This window comes from Phyllobates terribilis, unplaced genomic scaffold, assembly GCF_046119375.1.
Source record: "Phyllobates terribilis strain yellow unplaced genomic scaffold, ASM4611937v1 Scaffold_7__3_contigs__length_470593459, whole genome shotgun sequence".
In the NCBI taxonomy this organism is placed as follows: Eukaryota; Metazoa; Chordata; class Amphibia; order Anura; family Dendrobatidae; genus Phyllobates; species Phyllobates terribilis.
The window spans coordinates 385,797,622-385,814,419 of NW_027362767.1; the positions used below are offsets into that span (position 1 = coordinate 385,797,622).

The following is a 16,798-nucleotide window of genomic DNA, read 5'->3' on the forward strand; positions in this document are numbered from 1 at the left end:
TAAACATTGCTTGTATACGCAGAGGAAAACAGAGGACTGATTTTTTTTTCACCTACCCATTCTTTTGAATAGGGGAATTTGAAATGCAGACATCTAAATGAGGCCATCCCTGTGTTTAACTGCATCCATCTTCCAATCAACTCTGACCAGCTTCCCTGTCCTAGCTGAAGAAAAGCCTCCCCACCGTGTGATGCTGCCACCATGTTTGACGGTGGGGATGGTGTTTTAAGGGTGATGTGCAGTGTTAGTTTTCCGTCACACATAGCGTTTTGCATTTAGTCCAAAAACTTCTACTTTTGTCTCTTCTGACCAGAACACCTTCTTCCACATGCCATGTAAGGGACACAGCTAGCATGTGGAAGAAGCTTCTCTTGTCAGATGAGACCACAGCAAAGAGGGGTCCACTGCGACAATGTTTCCCAAGGGTCCACATAAACCTGGAACCGGCCTCGAAGTAAAGGATAGATAACTGGGGCATCTGATCTCTAGTATGAAGTACCTCAGCCTCCCTACAATTACCACCAACAGGGCTGCAGGATGAGCTGGTGAGGAGCACTGATCCGGCATACACTCCTATTCCCATAGACATCTGTGTGGGAGCTGTTCAGTGTCAATCTCTGTGGTCCTTAAATTTAGCAAATTGTTTCTAAGAAAGCTTATGCTAAATGGAGCACCACGACTAAATAATTCTACATATCGAATATGGGATATTTTAAGTTAATGATATGGCAGTGATTGTACATTATGGTGTTCTGCAGCTGGATAATACTTGTTTTGTGCTATATTCACCAATTTCCAGTGCATATTAAAAACCAGAAAGAAGTTTTTAGAAATGTCTCTACTCCTTGGAATCTCCTTGAGGATGTCTCAGACTTTCACATTGATTTGCTCTCCCAGCAGAAATTTTCAAAGCTTCCAGACCTGCTTGGCTCAACAGGGAAAAAAAAAGTTCTTGTCATTGACGACATTGAAAAAAACGTGTATAAAGGTCACAGCGTTCTGCCCAAGGTCGTGCGCAGACTGCCTACTAGTGGTGCATAATGGGAACCAACTCTGAGATCATTTCATGTGTCTTCTTTGTTTTCATCATCTGCTTGGTTATTATTTGGGATGCTCTTTACTTGTCTTCTTGCTTATCTTTCTTTAATCAAGGGTTTATCGGACACCTCGATTAATCTTTGGATACAGCTCTTATTTGGTGTTAATTTGTCATATTGTGTTATGTCCACTAGGGGGAGACACTGACCAGTGTTGGTTTTGCTCTAGAAGTCAGAGGCAAAGTTCACATGAAGGTTTTTTTTAAGTAAATTCGCTCCAAAGTCCTCTACTCGAAAGAAGAAAAAAACACAACTCGTTTCAAAAAGGATTGGAAATTTCTTCCTATACTTTACTATTGCAAATCCACTTGGCTGTTCATATGAGAGGTTTTTTTCTTCAGAAGTGGCTTTGAAAAAATGTTTGGTGGGAAAAAAAGCGCATGTTGCCTATTTCGAGGCAGTGTCAAATCAAAAAAGCTGCAAATACGGTTTCAGGGAGAGAAAAAAACTTTCCCAAAAACAATTCCTTTCAAAAATTCCTCTAAAAACTCTGCAATGGTATCTGCACACTTCACGTTATAGGCCAGTGTTCCCCAACAGACGGCTCTGAATTGCATCATACAGAGCATGCCAAAAATCATCAGTTTCATCCAGAAATTTTTTTTCTCATTGTCAGCCATGTGCAATAAGTTGGGTTTTTTGGTTGTTTTTTTTTTTTTACATCAGCAGTTTTTAATAGTTTACAAGACCATTTACAGTTTTCTATGTTAAAGAATTGCAATGTATCCATCAAAAATCAGGTGCTCCACGGATGTTCCCTATGGGATTAGTTTTTTTCTGCACATCCATAGAGTTGTATGGGGGAGTCTGACCTAACAAACGGAAGAAACTAGTGCGCGCCGAAGCGTCTTCTTCATCTACTTTCTTGTTGTCTTTGCTGACAGAATTTTTTTTAAATATTCTATACAAAATAGTGGCATATTCCAAGAGGAAGCCACCTGAAGAGTGGAGCAGTCACTTCTTTAAGCCGCTTCAGATTTTGAAGCCTGAAGCAGTTAAAAAACACGGAACAAGTCATTTTGACATTGCTGTGCGTTATGTTCATTACTTGTAACATTTATTGATCGCTTTTTCAGGCGGGTTCAAGGCAAAATCCGCCTGAAAAAGACCTTGTGTGCACATGCTCCAAGGGAGTATTTTTGAGGAGGATTTTGGAGACTTTGCAAAACTCCTCAAAAAAAAAAATCACTCCCCAAAAAAGGAGCTTTTCCTGATGTGCCTTTTTCTTGAAAACTCATCATTTTATGTTCATATAAAGCCCATATTTGTAGCGAATGATTGTTAATGAAGCTTAGGCCATAATATTCATTCTAACATGGCCATTTATTTTACAAAAATGGCCATATTTTTTTTAGACTCCCCATAAAAGTTAATACAAGGCGTAAAAATTAAATATAGACAGAAATGCAAATGTAGGTAAATATACATGAAACAAAAACCATATACAGTCATGGCCGAAACTGTTGGCACCCTTGAAATTGTACCAGAAAATGAAGTATTTTTCCCAGAAAATAATTGCAGTTTCATGTGTTTTGTTAGACACATGTTTGTTTCCTTTGTGTGTATTGGAACAACACGAAATAACAGAGAAAAAAAGGCAAATTGGACATCATTTCACACAAAACCCCAAAAATGGTCCAGACAAAATTGTTGGCACCTTTCCAAAATTGTGGAAAAACATCTTTGTTTCAAGCATGTGATGCTCGTTTAAACAATTAACAGGTGTGGGCAATATGAAAATCACACCTGAAACCAGATAAAAAGGGGAGAAGTTGGCTCAATTTTTGCATTGTGTGTCTGTGTGTGCCACACAGAAAAATGAGAACTGTCTAAGGACTTGAGAACCAAAATTGTTAAACAATATCAACAGTCTCAAGGTTACAAGTTCATCGCCAGAGATACTGATGTTCCTTTGTCCATGACGCGCAACATAATCAAGAAGTTTACAACCCATGGCACTGTAGCTAATCTCCCTGGATGGCAGAAACAAAATGATGAAAGGTTAGTCCAGATGGTGGACAAGCAACCCCAGTCAAGTTCCAAAGAAATTCAAGCTGTCCTGCAGGCTCAGGGTGCATCAGTGTCAGCACAAACTATCCGTCAATATTTGACTGAAATGCTATGGCAGGAGACTCATGAGGACCCCACTACTGACACAGAGACATAAAAGCTAGACTGTAGTTGGCCAAAATCCTTCTGGGAAAGCGTCTTGTGGACAGATGAGACCAAGCTAGAGTTGTTTGGTAAAGCACATTATTCTACTGTTTATGGAAAACAGAATGAGGCCTACAAAGAAAAGACAGTACCTACAGTCAAATATGGTGGAGGTTTAAAGACGTTTTGGAGTTGTTTTGCTGCCTCTGTCACTGGGTGCCTTGACTGTGTGCAAGATATCATGAAATCTGAAGATTACAAGGATTTTGGGTTGCAATGTAGTGTCCAGTGTCAGAAAGCTGGGTTTGCGTCTTAGCTCATGGGTCTTCAAGCAGGAAAATCATCCCAAACATACTTCAAGTAGCACCTAAAAATGGATGCAAACAAAGTGCTGAAGAGTTCTGAAGTGGCCAGCAATGAGTCTGGATCTAAATCCCATTGAACACCTGTGGAGAGATCTTAAAATTGCTGTTGGGAGAAGGCGCCTTCACATATGAGAGACCTGGAGCAGTTTGCAAAAGAAGAGTGGTCCGAAACTCCAGGTGAGAGCTGTAAGAGGTTTGTTGATGGTCATAGGAAGAGATTGATTGCAGTTATTTATTCCAAAGGGTGTGCAACCAAATATTGAATTGAGGGTGCCAACAATTTTGTCCATCCCATTTTTGGTGATTTGTGTGAAATTATCTCCAATTTGCTTTTTTTTTTAGCTTTTTTTTTGTTGTTGTTGTTCCAATACACACAAAGGAAATAACCATGTGTATAACAAAACATGTGTAACTGCAATAATTTTCTGGGAGAAATACTTCACTTTCTGGAACAATTTCAAGGGTGCCAACACTTTCGGCCATGACTGTATAGGGGATGTATATATTGTGTGGTTTGCCATATCTCTATCCCGTAAATTGTGGTACATTCTTTAATTCATGCCCACTGGCATATAGCATTCTGGTTACGCCTGTACCGAAGACTTTCTTTGGTGGCCCCCTAAGGTTTTTTCTTCTTTGTAAAGACCTATACTAAAAATGATGGGTTGGTTGGGGGACCGTGTTATAGGTACTGCATTGGTTCGTATAAATCTTTAAGTTACACTCGTTATAACAAGTCTTTTATTTACTGACAGCACCAACCACAATGATGTCAGAGGGAACCCGAAATATTGTAGAGGCAATGAAAGCGCATGGCGTTCGAAAAGTGGTGGGCTGCATGTCTTGTACGTAATAAGTTTGTTTTTTATCCATTTCATTGACTAAAGTGTCATTCTGAAGGTGGCTATGGGCATTTTTATGGACTGTGGAACACGAGTGTTTTAGCGAATGTTAATTATAGGCCTTGTTTATCCGCACATGAAACAGTCCTTGTTGCCTATAGTAACCAATCACAGTGCAGCTTTCTTTTTTCCGATGCAGTTTTATAAATGAAAGCTGAGTTCTGATTGGTTATCTATTGTTGCTATGGACGTCAATATCACTGATACAGCTATGTTTCAGCAGCAGATGGAAGGAAGGGAGACACAGTCATTACTAGTAGGAAGGGAGACACAGTCATTACTAGTGGGTAGGCGGAGCCCACATAGGATAGAACACCTCAGATTAAAAAAGTGTTGTCCGGCCCCTCCAGCTTGGGCTCCTCCTACTCCAGCTCTCCAGTCTAAAATTTGAGGTCACAGAGGATGGTCGCTGCTGGAAGCAGCTCCTCAGAAAATTTTTTTATTTTTATCGGACAGAGACTTGGACCCCCGTGGTCTGGAGGTCTCAGGGGTCTCAGCGCTGCTGGACCCCCACCCCTCCCTTGGCGGATCTGCATTACCCTTTGAGAGAGGTCCCTGCAGAACCCTGCCGGCCCCGGGGGATGAGGGATGCTTCCCTGGCGGGGACGCAAACCGCGCATCTGGGGTCACTGCGTTCTCCGCCCTGGGGGGAAGCTTGGGCACAGCGCCACAAATCCCTGGGGGTCCCTGTGGCGCTCAGCTGGGTGAGTACTCAGCATGTTAATGTGTTTTGAGTGCTTCAGCGGCTGCTGCGGCAGCCGCTGCTACATGTATTCAGGTGGTGACTTGTGTTTTTTTATCCGCAGGTGGATGCCTGCAGGACATGGAAGCGGGGCAGGAGCGGAGAGCGGAGGAGTCGCGTGCGCTTTTTTTGAAGCCGGCGGGGGGCGTGGCTTCGCGCCTTCCCGGTCTTTCGCGGGCAGGAAGCGCTCTGAGCGCGCGCTTTCTCCTGCCCCTCCTCTTCCGGCTTCTCTCTCCTCACAGCGCGGCGGCCATTACTGAACGGCTTCCATCGGGCTCCTCACTCTCCTCTCCTCCCGACAGACCGAAGGAACACTGCACCGCGGCCAGCTGGGTGAGTCGCTTCTGCCTGTCAGGGCAGAAGCTTAACCCCTCACCCCCTCAGCGCAGGGCACCTTTCTGAGGCACAATAAGGTGGCAGACTGTGCTGTCCTGCAGCTATTACCTCATATAGAGGTTCCTTTTTTTGTCTGGGGCTCGCACATCCTTTTCATTTCACAGAGGTTGTGGGGAGTCTGCGACATTAACCCCTTATTAGGCGGTTATCCCTTAATTGGGGGTCAGCTGGGGTAGCTCTCTCTTTAAGAGCTTTAACCCTTCAGCTTTCTTTTAAGAAACCACACTGTCCTACTTACTGACAGGTTTAACCTGCCATATACTGTGTGAGGGCATGTCAGATCAGGGTCCAGGAGGTGCGGACAGTCTCCCAGGTCCGCTACAGGATCAGTCTCGCGTGTCTGACACGCAGGAGTCCTCGACGGCGTCAAGCGCAGCGGTCGGGGGTTTCGGTGATGGGGCAGTGGTCAAAATGGAGGCCCTCACTCGTTCTATTGATGGCCTGTCTGACCTTCTAGGTTATTGGGTGTCAGCTAGATCCTCTCATGGCAGGAAGCGCCACAGGCCGGTACTGCCCTCCCCGCGCAGCGACTCGGAGATCTCTGTTATGGAGGGTTTCCCTTCAAGCTCAGATGGGGAGATGTCCGATTCGGATAAGGAGGATCGGCAGGGGCACTCTGCCTCTTTTTTTGGGCCGTGCAGAGGCTTTTATTGGGTGCTCGCTTCGGCAGCACATATACTAAAATTGGAACGATACAGAGAAGATTAGCATGGCCCCTGCGCAAGGATGACACGCAAATTCGTGAAGCGTTCCATATTTTTAAGCCATGAGGGAGGCGTTACAGTTTCCGGAGGAGGTAACTAGACGTCCTGGTAAGTCGGCCCGGATGTTTCAGGAGTCGCATAGGTCGCGCTTGGCATTACCATCTCTGGATGAGCTTAATGGGGCAGTGGAGAAGGAACGCCTGTGTCCAGATAAACGTTTTCAGGGGACACGGTTTTTTGAGGCACTGTATCCGTGTTCCACGGAGTTGATTGATAATTGGATTCCTTCTCCTGAAGTGGATGTCCCTTTATCCCAGCTTAGCAAATCCTCATTACTGCCTGTTAAAGGGAAGGAGAGTCTGCAGGATCCGCTGGACAGAAAAACGGAGATGGCGGCGAAATCCATCTACGAGGCCGCGGGTCATGGATTCAGAGCGGTGCTAGGATCCATGTGTGCTTGTAAAGCTTCCCTAAGCTGGTTGGACCGTCTACGGACGGCGTGGCAGGATGGATCCCCGCTATCCGAGGTAGATGGGCTTTTCAAGTTGTTGGAGGATGCGGCCCGATATGGCAGTGATGCAGGTTTGGATACCGCGTCACTGCTGTCCAGGGCGCAATCCTCGGCGGTCACAGTCAGAAGAGCACTGTGTCTCAGACAGTGGACCGGGGACGCGGTTTCCAAGCAAGGTTTGCTATCTTTAGCTTACAAGGGTGGTCAGTTATTTGGATCTGTCCTCACGGAGCTGATTGTCAAGGCAAAGGCAAAAGAAGCGGCCTTACCACAGCGAAGAACTGTGGCTTCTGCGTCGGGCAGGCCTAGTGCCGGTAGTAGTCGGCGGCCCTTTCGGTCCAGGGGACGGTCCGGTCAGCCCTCTTGGGGATCGGGTCGTCCCTCTTTTTCAGGAAAAAAGGCTTCTCAGAAATCCCGCACTCCCTGGAAACAGAGCTTCCGTCAAGACAAGCGGGAAGCTGACAAAAAGCCCGCTAAGGCGGACTGACGCCAGGTTTTCACTCGAGGGCTCTCGAGTGGGGGGTCGCCTGCTCCAATTCGAATCGACTTGGGCGTCCCGCGTTTCGGACGCCTGGGTGACGCGGGTTGTGTCAGCAGGCTACTTCATAGAGTTTCTTTCTCGACCCCCGGACAGGTTTTGCCGATCTCGCATTCCGTCAGAGCCCAAGCTAGTTGCCGCTCTATGGCAGGAGGTCGATTCCCTTCTGCAGAAGGGTGTGGTGGTACCGGTTCCGCCGGAGGACCGGGGAAGAGGGTTTTATTCAAACCTCTTTGTGGTCCCCAAAAAGGAGGACAAATTTCGCCCCATTCTGGATCTCAAAAGATTGAATCGGCATGTCCGCACCCGGAAATTCCGCATGGAGTCGCTTCGCTCGGTTGTGGCGGCCCTGTCGCAGAACGACTTTTTGGTGTCAATCGACATTCGCGACGCTTATTTGCATGTTCCCGTCGGAAGGGCCCACCAACGCTTCCTTCGTTTTGCCATAGGTCAGGACCATTTCCAGTTTGTGGCCCTACCATTCGGGTTGGCCTCGGCGCCCAGAGTTTTTACAAAAATTCTGGCACCTCTCATGGCGATCCTTCGAAGACAGGGGGTTACGGTTCTTCCCTACCTGGACGACCTTTTGATTGTGGCGTCCTCAAAGGAGGAGGCGATGACGGCTCGCAATCTATCCCTTCAGCTCCTGGAGGACTTCGGGTGGCTGGTCAATTGGAAGAAGTCGTCTCTGGAACCGTCGCAGTCAATCCTGTTTTTGGGGATGCATTTTGACACGGTACGAGCAGTGGTGTCCCTGCCTCCAGACAAGCAAGCAAGTCTTCTTCGACATGTACAGGTTATGAAGTCTTCGACAGCAATGTCCCTTCAAAGGTGTATGCGCCTTTTGGGTTTGATGGTGGCGTCAATGGAGGCACTTCCGTTTGCCCAATTTCATTCCAGGACTCTCCAAATGCTCATTCTGAACCGTTGGGATCGATCACAGGCTTCGCTGGATTGCAGTGTCATCATCTCCCACAGGGTGCGAGAGTCTCTAGAATGGTGGTTACGTCCGGAAGCTTTATCCCTGGGGAAGTCCTTCCTCCTTCCGAGGTGGTCGGTCATAACCACCGATGCCAGCCTGTCAGGCTGGGGGGGTGTCTGGAACGATCTCTGGATTCAGGAAGTATGGTCGTCGGAAGAGTCTGTCCTGCCGATCAACATCCTGGAATTGAGGGCGATTTTCCTTTGCCTCCAACACTGGACGGTCCCTTTAAACGGTCTGCCAGTCCGAGTGCAGACAGACAAAGCGACGGCGGTCGCATATATCAACCATCAAGGTGGAACGAGGAGCTCCAGGCTCATGATGGAAGTGTCTCGGATCCTGGTATGGGCCGAGGCCAAGGTGCCAGCCATCTCTGCGATTCACATTCCGGGAGTTCAGAATATCACGGCGGACTTCCTCAGTCGCGAGAAGGTGGATCCCGGAGAATGGAGTCTTCACCCAGAAATTTTTGCACAGCTGTGCTCCCGTTGGGGAACTCCTCAAGTGGATTTGATGGCATCAAGGTTCAACACCAAGTTACCGACGTTCATGTCCAGGTACAAGGACCCGAAGGCTGTGGCGGTGGATGCTCTGGTGGCTCCGTGGGACCAATTCGAGCTAATCTATGTGTTCCCGCCGATATCCTTACTTCCTCTGTTGTTGCGTCGGATCAGACTGGAAAGAGTCCCGGCTATGTTAGTAGCCCCAGACTGGCCAAGGAGGACGTGGTTCTCGACGCTGGTGTCGCTTCTGGCTGCGCCTCCACTTCCTCTCCCTCTTCGCCCGGACCTGTTAACCCAAGGGCCCGTTCGTCATCCGGACCTGAAGTCTCTGCGTTTGACGGCGTGGCTCTTGAGACCGAAATCTTGACTCGTCAAGGTTTTTCAGCCGAAGTCATTGCCACTCTGCGAGCTGCCAGGGGTCCTGCAACGGATAGGATTTTTTCCATTCCCAATTTGTTGGCCTTTTTGCAGTATGGCCTGGACAAGGGTTTGGCAGTTAGCACTCTGAGGGGTCAGGTTTCTGCTTTGTCCTTGCTGTTTCGGAAGGCTATTGCCTCGCGTAGGGACGTTCGTTCCTTTTTTCGCGGGGTAACCCGTCAGTTTCCGCCGCGGAAGGCGCTTGTGTCCCCTTGGCGGCTCAATCTGGTCTTGGAGGCTCTTCAACATGGGCCTTTTGAGCCTATGGACTCCGTTAGCCTTTCTTTGCTTTCCTGGAAGGTTGCATTTTTAGTGGCAGTCACCTCTTTGAGAAGGGTTTCTGAACTGGCGGCTCTTTCTTGCTCGCCTCCTTTTCTGGAGTTTCTCCCGGATCGCGTGGTGCTTCGCACACGGGGCGACTTTCTACCTAAGGTGGTGTCACAATTTCATGTTAACCAGGATATTGTGTTGCCCTCGCTCTGTCCGGAACCGAGGAATGCGAAGGAACGGGCCTTGCACTCATTGGATTTAGTGCGGGCTTTGAAGTTCTATTTGTCTATTACTCAAGGTTTTCGGAAATCGGACTCTCTGTTTGTGATTCCAGCAGGTCGTCGGCGTGGTCAACGAGCTTCCAAGGACACTATAGCTCGATGGATTCGGTCGGCCATTTTAGAGGCTTACCGACTCAAGGGCGAATCTTGTCCAATTAAGATTCGAGCTCACTCCACGAGAGCTGTGGGTTCATCGTGGGCTTTTCATCAAGGGGCCTCGGCAGCTCAACTCTGCCGGGCGGCTACCTGGCGCTCCGTCCACACTTTTACAAAGTTTTATAAGGTGGACGTCAGTGCTTCCGCTGATGCAACCTTAGGACGTAGGGTCCTGCAGGCGGCTGTAGTTTAAGTTATCGTTAACTTGTATTTAGCGCTAGTTGCGCATTTTTCTAGGTTGTTGGGATTCTGCCTCTGTTGGTTTTTTCCCACCCTTAATTTTTGGACTGCTTTGGGACGTCCCACTAGTAATGACTGTGTCTCCCTTCCTTCCATCTGCTGCTGAAAGACGGATTTTGGTAAGACCTTACCTGTAAAATCCTTTTCAGCGAAGGAAGGAAGGGAGACACAGCTCCCTCCCATGGCAGAAGTGTGTTGTTGTGTTTTCAGATGCAGCGTGACCCTTCTCTGATAGCGATTATCTGGGCTGAAGTCGGCGCGCTAGGGCTCTGTTCCAGCATTGCCAGCTCATCGCAGTGGTCAGGTCCAGTGAGTAGTACCTGGGACTGTGTGGTTTTTCTGTTATATGCATAACCTGTCTCTTGTTTTTTCTCTGAAGTTCTTCAGAAGGGGTTATGTTGCTCTGCTGGTGATATTTGCTCTTCCTTAGCTTGTGTACGGACTGGAGAGCTGGAGTAGGAGGAGCCCAAGCTGGAGGGGCCGGACAACACTCTTTTTTAATCTGAGGTGTTCTATCCTATGTGGGCTCCGCCTACCCACTAGTAATGACTGTGTCTCCCTTCCTACTAGTAATGACTGTGTCTCCCTTCCTTCCTTCGCTGAAAAGGATTTTACAGGTAAGGTCTTACCAAAATCCGTCTTTCTCAGTGTCTTCACCACATATTCCCCGTTGCAACACCACAAAAAAAGGGCAATCAAAACATGAGATCTACCGCAAAATGGTATCATTAAAAAAATTGTAGCTCGGGGTGCAAATAAACAAGCCCTCATACAGCTCCATTAACCCAAAATGTTATGTCTCAGAACATGGCGACATAAATAAAACATTTTTTTTTTCACCACTTAAATAAAATGATATACCGTAAGTTTGGTATCGCTGTAGGGCCATGTTCAGATGTTCAGTATTCGTCAGCCAAAACCAGGAGTGGGTGAAAAATGCTTAAATGGTGCACGTCTTTCTATTATACTTTTCCTCTGATTGTTCCTCTCCTGATTTTGGCTTATAAATACTGATGTGAAATACTGAACGTGTGAACGTGGCCTAATCGTCCTGACCTGGGGAATCATGACGACAGGTTATTTTTAACTAACAATGAACGCCATAGAAACAAAACCCAAAACTAATTACGGAATTATGTGGTGGGTTTTTTTTTTTTTTGTTTTTTTTTTGGGGGGGGTTGCACAATTTTACCACACTTGGATTTTTTTCCCATTTTACAGTATATACAGTACAGACCAAAAGTTTGGACACACCTCATTTAAAGATTTTTCTGTATTTTCATGACTATGGAAATTGTACATTCACACTGAAGGCATCAAAACTATGAATTAACACATGTGGAATTATATACTTAACAAAAAAGTGTGAAACAACTGAAAATATGTCTTATATTCTAGGTTCTTCAAAGTAGCCACCTTTTGCTTTGATGACTGCTTTGCACACTCTTGGCATTCTCTTGATGAGCTTCAAGAGGTAGTCACCGGAAATGGTCTTCCAACAATCTTGAAGGAGTTCCCAGAGATGCTTAGCACTTGTTGGCCATTTTGCCTTCACTCTGCGGTCCAGCTCACCCCAAACCATCTAGATTGGGTTCAGGTCTGGTGACTGTGGAGGCCAGGTAACCTGCCGTAGCACCCCATCACTCTCCTTCTTGGTCAAATAGCCCTTACACAGCCTGGAGGTGTGTTTGGGGTCATTGTCCTGTTGAAAAATAAATGATGGTCCAACTAAACGCAAACCAGATGGAATAGCATGCCGCTGCAAGATGCTGTGGTAGCCATGCTGGTTCAGTATGCCTTCAATTTTGAATAAATCCCCAACAGGGTCACCAGCAAAGCACCCCCACACCATCACACCTCCTCCTCCATGCTTCACGGTGGGAACCAGGCATGTAGAGTCCATCCATTCACCTTTTCTGCGTCGCACAAAGACACGGTGGTTGGAACCAAAGATCTCAAATTTGGACTCATCAGACCAAAGCAAAGATTTCCACTGGTCTAATGTCCATTCCTTGTGTTCTTTAGCCCAAACAAGTCTCTTCTGCTTGTTGCCTGTCCTTAGCAGTGGTTTCCTAGCAGCTATTTTACCATGAAGGCCTGCTGCACAAAGTCTCCTCTTAACAGTTGTTGTAGAGATGTGTCTGCTGCTAGAACTCTGTGTGGCATTGACCTGGTCTCTAATCTGAGCTGCTGTTAACCTGCGATTTCTGAGGCTGGTGACTCCGATAAACTTATCCTCAGAAGCAGAGGTGACTCTTGGTCTTCCTTTCCTGGGGCGGTCCTCATGTGAGCCAGTTTCTTTGTAGCGCTTGATGGTTTTTGCAACTGCACTTGAGGACACTTTCAAAGTTTTCTCAATTTTTCGGACTTACTGACCTTCATTTCTTAAAGTAATGATGGCCACTCATTTTTCTTTACTTAGCTGCTTTTTTCTTGCCATAATACAAATTCTAACAGTCTATTCAGTAGGACTATCAGCTGTGTATCCACCAAACTTCTGCACAACACAACTGATGGTCCCAACCCCATTTATAAGGCAAGAAATCCCACTTCTTAAACCTGACAGGGCACACCTGTGAAGTGAAAACCATTCCCGGTGACTACCTCTTGAAGCTCATCAAGGGAATGCCAAGAGTGTGCAAAGCAGTCATCAAAGCAAAAGGTGGCTACTTTGAAGAACCTAGAATATAAGACATATTTTCAGCTGTTTCACACTTTTTTGTTAAGTATATAATTCCACATGTGTTAATTCATAGTTTTGATGCCTTCAGTGTGAATGTACAATTTTCATAGTCATGAAAATACAGAAAAATCTTTAAATGAGAAGGTGTCCAAACTTTTGGTCTGTACTGTATATTGTATGGTAAAATGAATGGTGTCATTCAAAACACCAACTCATCCCACAAAAAACAAGACCCATATTGCTATGTAGCCAGATAAAAAAAAAAAAAAAAAAAAAAAAGTTATGGCTCTTGCACAAAGGGAAAGATAAAACAAACAAATAAGAAAAAAAAATTGCCCAGTCAGGAAGGGTTAAAAGTGTTTGTTTGTTTGTTTTTTGTCTAGATCGTCAATATATTTAATTTGGATGAATAAAGTTATTTGGTATATTCATTTGTATTATTTGGGGTATCCACATTACAGGCGGCGGGTCTGATGACCCAAAATCTCTATATAGCTGTCAGATTAGGTCATTAGATGCGGTGTTGTACCTATAATACTATAACTGGCCTTACACTGAATACAATAGATAGGATATCTGTGTAGTACAGTATATGCTGTGCAGTTTTTAGAAGACTTAGATGTGTTTCTAATACTGGAGAACCCCTTTAATATATATACATTAATGATGCCTTAAATCCCATGGTAATTAATGTATTTCTTATGAAGCTTTCCTGCAGTGGGATATCGCCAAAGTACCACCTGCCTTATTGCCAGTGACTGAGGATCACATCCGGATGCAAAAGATCCTTCAAGGCTCGGGTCTGGACTACGTGGCTGTGCTTCCTCCACACATTGCAGGTAAGCAAGACCATTGTGGTTGTCAGAAAGGTCATGGATACCACAGTTTTATGTACAAGTTTTTCTTATACGGAGGCTGGGGATCAGGTTTTGGTCATTATAGCAGTCATAGAAAATAGGTGTCATAGAAAATATTAAAAATCTCTGAAGTTACTCACCACCCCCTCCCTCCTTTTTCTTATCACACAGATTTCCAGTAAGACAAGGAGCTGACCCTCTTAGTCCACGACTCCACTATCAGTATTCGGTCAGTATTTTTTCTCAGGAGTGGGAGCCAAAAGCAGGGGAGGAACCATCAGAGAAAAAGTATAATAGAAACAAGTCACCAATTCTGCATTTATCTCCCACTCCTGAGAAAAAATACGGACCGAATACTGTATAGTGGGGCCGTGGTCTTAGATGTAGGATTGTACAATAGACAAAGAGATGTGAACTATCTTTGTTAAAATGCATGAAGTCCTTTTGATGCCCAGATGACTGAAAGAAGATGTCTTTTTGTGAGAAAAACAAAGATTTAAAATAGACAGGAAAACTCTTCAAAAAGTTGGACAACAAAAGGATACATGTGTTTATACATAAGCAGGGCAGTGGAAGAAACCTTTTGTTCCAGGAAATACATTGTCCTTTTAAGGGAAATAATTTACATTTACACTAGACACCTTTGTCCCTGAAAGAGAAGTGTTGCACCTACAACAGACTTAATGTCTGTGAAAGGAAATGTTGAATTTCGAAATTTGTATAAATCCAATTGTGATGAGACATATTTTTAGCGGTAGGGCTAACAGGGAAGAAGACAAATAATTTTTCATAACTGTAACCCTTGCCAATGAGCCACAAACCACAGTGACCATATAACTGACAACAGCTATGCCATGTTTACTATCTAAGTAAAGTTAAAATCCCGATGGAAAATATTGAGTTAATCTCAAACTTCTGCGATCATCCGGTGAGGAGTTATTGCATAAGTTGAGATTTCATAAAATCCTGAAGGGCTGAGGACAGCCCACTATCCTACCCACGTGAGGTCCTCACGGGGAGGGTGTGTGGGTGGAACTCAGAGGCTGATAAAAGATCAAGCCTGTGTCCCCCCCATAGTTGACAGCGACAGCTGTATTCAATATTTTTGGTGCCATGTGAAGCTGTCGGCAGCTGCATATGTATTACTAGACAGGCCATACATGTTAATGTTATCCAAACCTGCTGATTTCAGAGAGACTGACTGACCATCTAACTTGTATGGGAGCCTCCAGACTCAATAGCAACAGCACATGGCAGGATAGAGAGGGATCAGGCACTTGGCTTTCAGTATGTCCCATCATTTTTTCCATGGAAGATAAATTGGCATTAGAAGTGTCTGGCAAGTGCTTATACCCATCTCCCTATTGCGAAAATATGCATGGTAGGTCAAGAAGTTATGGGTGGAGGTGACAGGAAGAATAGCTGTCGTCTGAACAAGGCTTTTTCACATGACTGTATATTAACAGTATTTAATGATCTATGTTAAGCTAAGTTCACATAAGTGTGCAAAAAAAAAATCATCCAATTTTCATCCAAAAAAAAATTGACTTTTTCATCTGTTTTTGTCATCCGTATGGCATTCATTTTTTGATGCATCAGCAGATACTACAATTTACAAGACCAAATCCAGTTATGTATTTTAAGGAATTGCAATGTATCTGTAAAAATTGGATGCTATACCGTTGACCCATGTGGAATCCAATTTTTCCTTTTTTTTGCTGACCCATAGACTTGAATAGGTGAGCCTCATACGAAATATAAAGACTAGTGCATGCAGCAATTTTTTTTTCATTATTATTTTTTCAATAGCCCTACTGAATAATATTGGTCCGAGAGCTGTCTGTTTTTTTTTCACGGACAGCACTTAGGCCAGAAAGTGTGGCTGTAAAGCTACATTCGCACAATGTATTTTCGGTCCGACCACTGGTCTCCTGACCTCGACTGACAGCCTCATAGACATATATGAGTCGCTTCGGAAATTGTGGATGTCACACTTACCTTTAGGCTACGTGCCCACGATCAGTATTTGGTGAGTTTTTGATGTTGCAAATTTTCTACAGCATTTCTGCACCTAACTTGAGTTTCTTTACATTGCATCTTTGAGTGCATTTTTTTACATGCATATTTATTGCATTTTCGATACTTCCTGGCTTTGACAAATCTTTTCTTGATAAATGTCATATTGTTCTTAAAAATAATGGGTAGAAGTAGTGATACCCTAGCGGTGGTACTCCAGCAATGAGTGCGGTGCTAGGTGCCACATTAGGTTTTATCAGATTCGAGGGCTTTGTAGACTGTCAGTATACCGGTGCTGGCTCTGTTGTCAGTCCGATCCATGAATATAATAACTCTGCTACTGTCTCTACCTGTGTAGATAATAAGCCTTTCACTGGAGATTACACTGTGAAAGTTGACGAGCGCGGAGGGAATGTGATCTCCACCCAAGACCTCAGTGACTTCTTCCTTCGCTGTTTGAACACATCTGAGTATGATGGGAAAAACGTCACCTTATCTCGCGACTACAGCGACTTGTAATGGCTCCTTCTATTGGTGGGGGTGCAATAACATTCCGAACTAATGTCTTTCTTTTTCAAATATTGTTACACTAAGCCAAAAAAAGTTTCTAAAACTTCATCTAACAATAGTGCAACATTTCATCCTTTATTGCTGTTTTAATTTCCATTAACATTCAAGATGTAATAATGACAAACTCAAAATAAAACATTTTTCCATTTGATCGAAGTGCATGATTTTTTTTACTTAATTAAATTATCGATAGCTGCCATGCTTCTGACCGGATATCCCCATTAGGCCACGGCCCTACTAGCAGCAATTGGTCAGTATTTTTTTTGTTATCAGGAAAAAAATAACTAAGTTAACAATTTAGTTTCAAGCATGTGATGCTTGTTCAAACTCACCTGTGGCAAGTAACTGGTGTGCGCAATATGAAAATCACCTGAAACCAGATAAAAAGGGGTAAGCTTGACTCAGTCTTTGCAT

At 44.9% G+C, this 16,798-nt stretch overlaps 1 protein-coding gene and 1 non-coding gene across 2 annotated transcripts in view; both read left to right on the forward strand.

Annotated features, from left to right (window-relative positions):
• BLVRB (biliverdin reductase B) overlaps window positions 1–16,535 on the forward strand; it is a 39,614-nt gene extending 23,079 nt beyond the window's left edge. Inside the window, exons 3-5 of the mRNA XM_073641483.1 lie at window positions 4,372–4,461; window positions 13,649–13,780; window positions 16,173–16,535. Coding sequence (XP_073497584.1) covers window positions 4,372–4,461; window positions 13,649–13,780; window positions 16,173–16,333 — 383 coding nt within the window. The 3' untranslated portion in view covers window positions 16,334–16,535. The remainder of the gene's footprint in view (window positions 1–4,371; window positions 4,462–13,648; window positions 13,781–16,172) is intronic.
• LOC141155665 (U6 spliceosomal RNA) lies at window positions 6,311–6,417 on the forward strand. Its single transcript, XR_012247571.1, has one exon. It is a non-coding gene; the product is annotated as a U6 spliceosomal RNA (small nuclear RNA).
• Window positions 16,536–16,798: the final 263 nt, after the last annotated feature.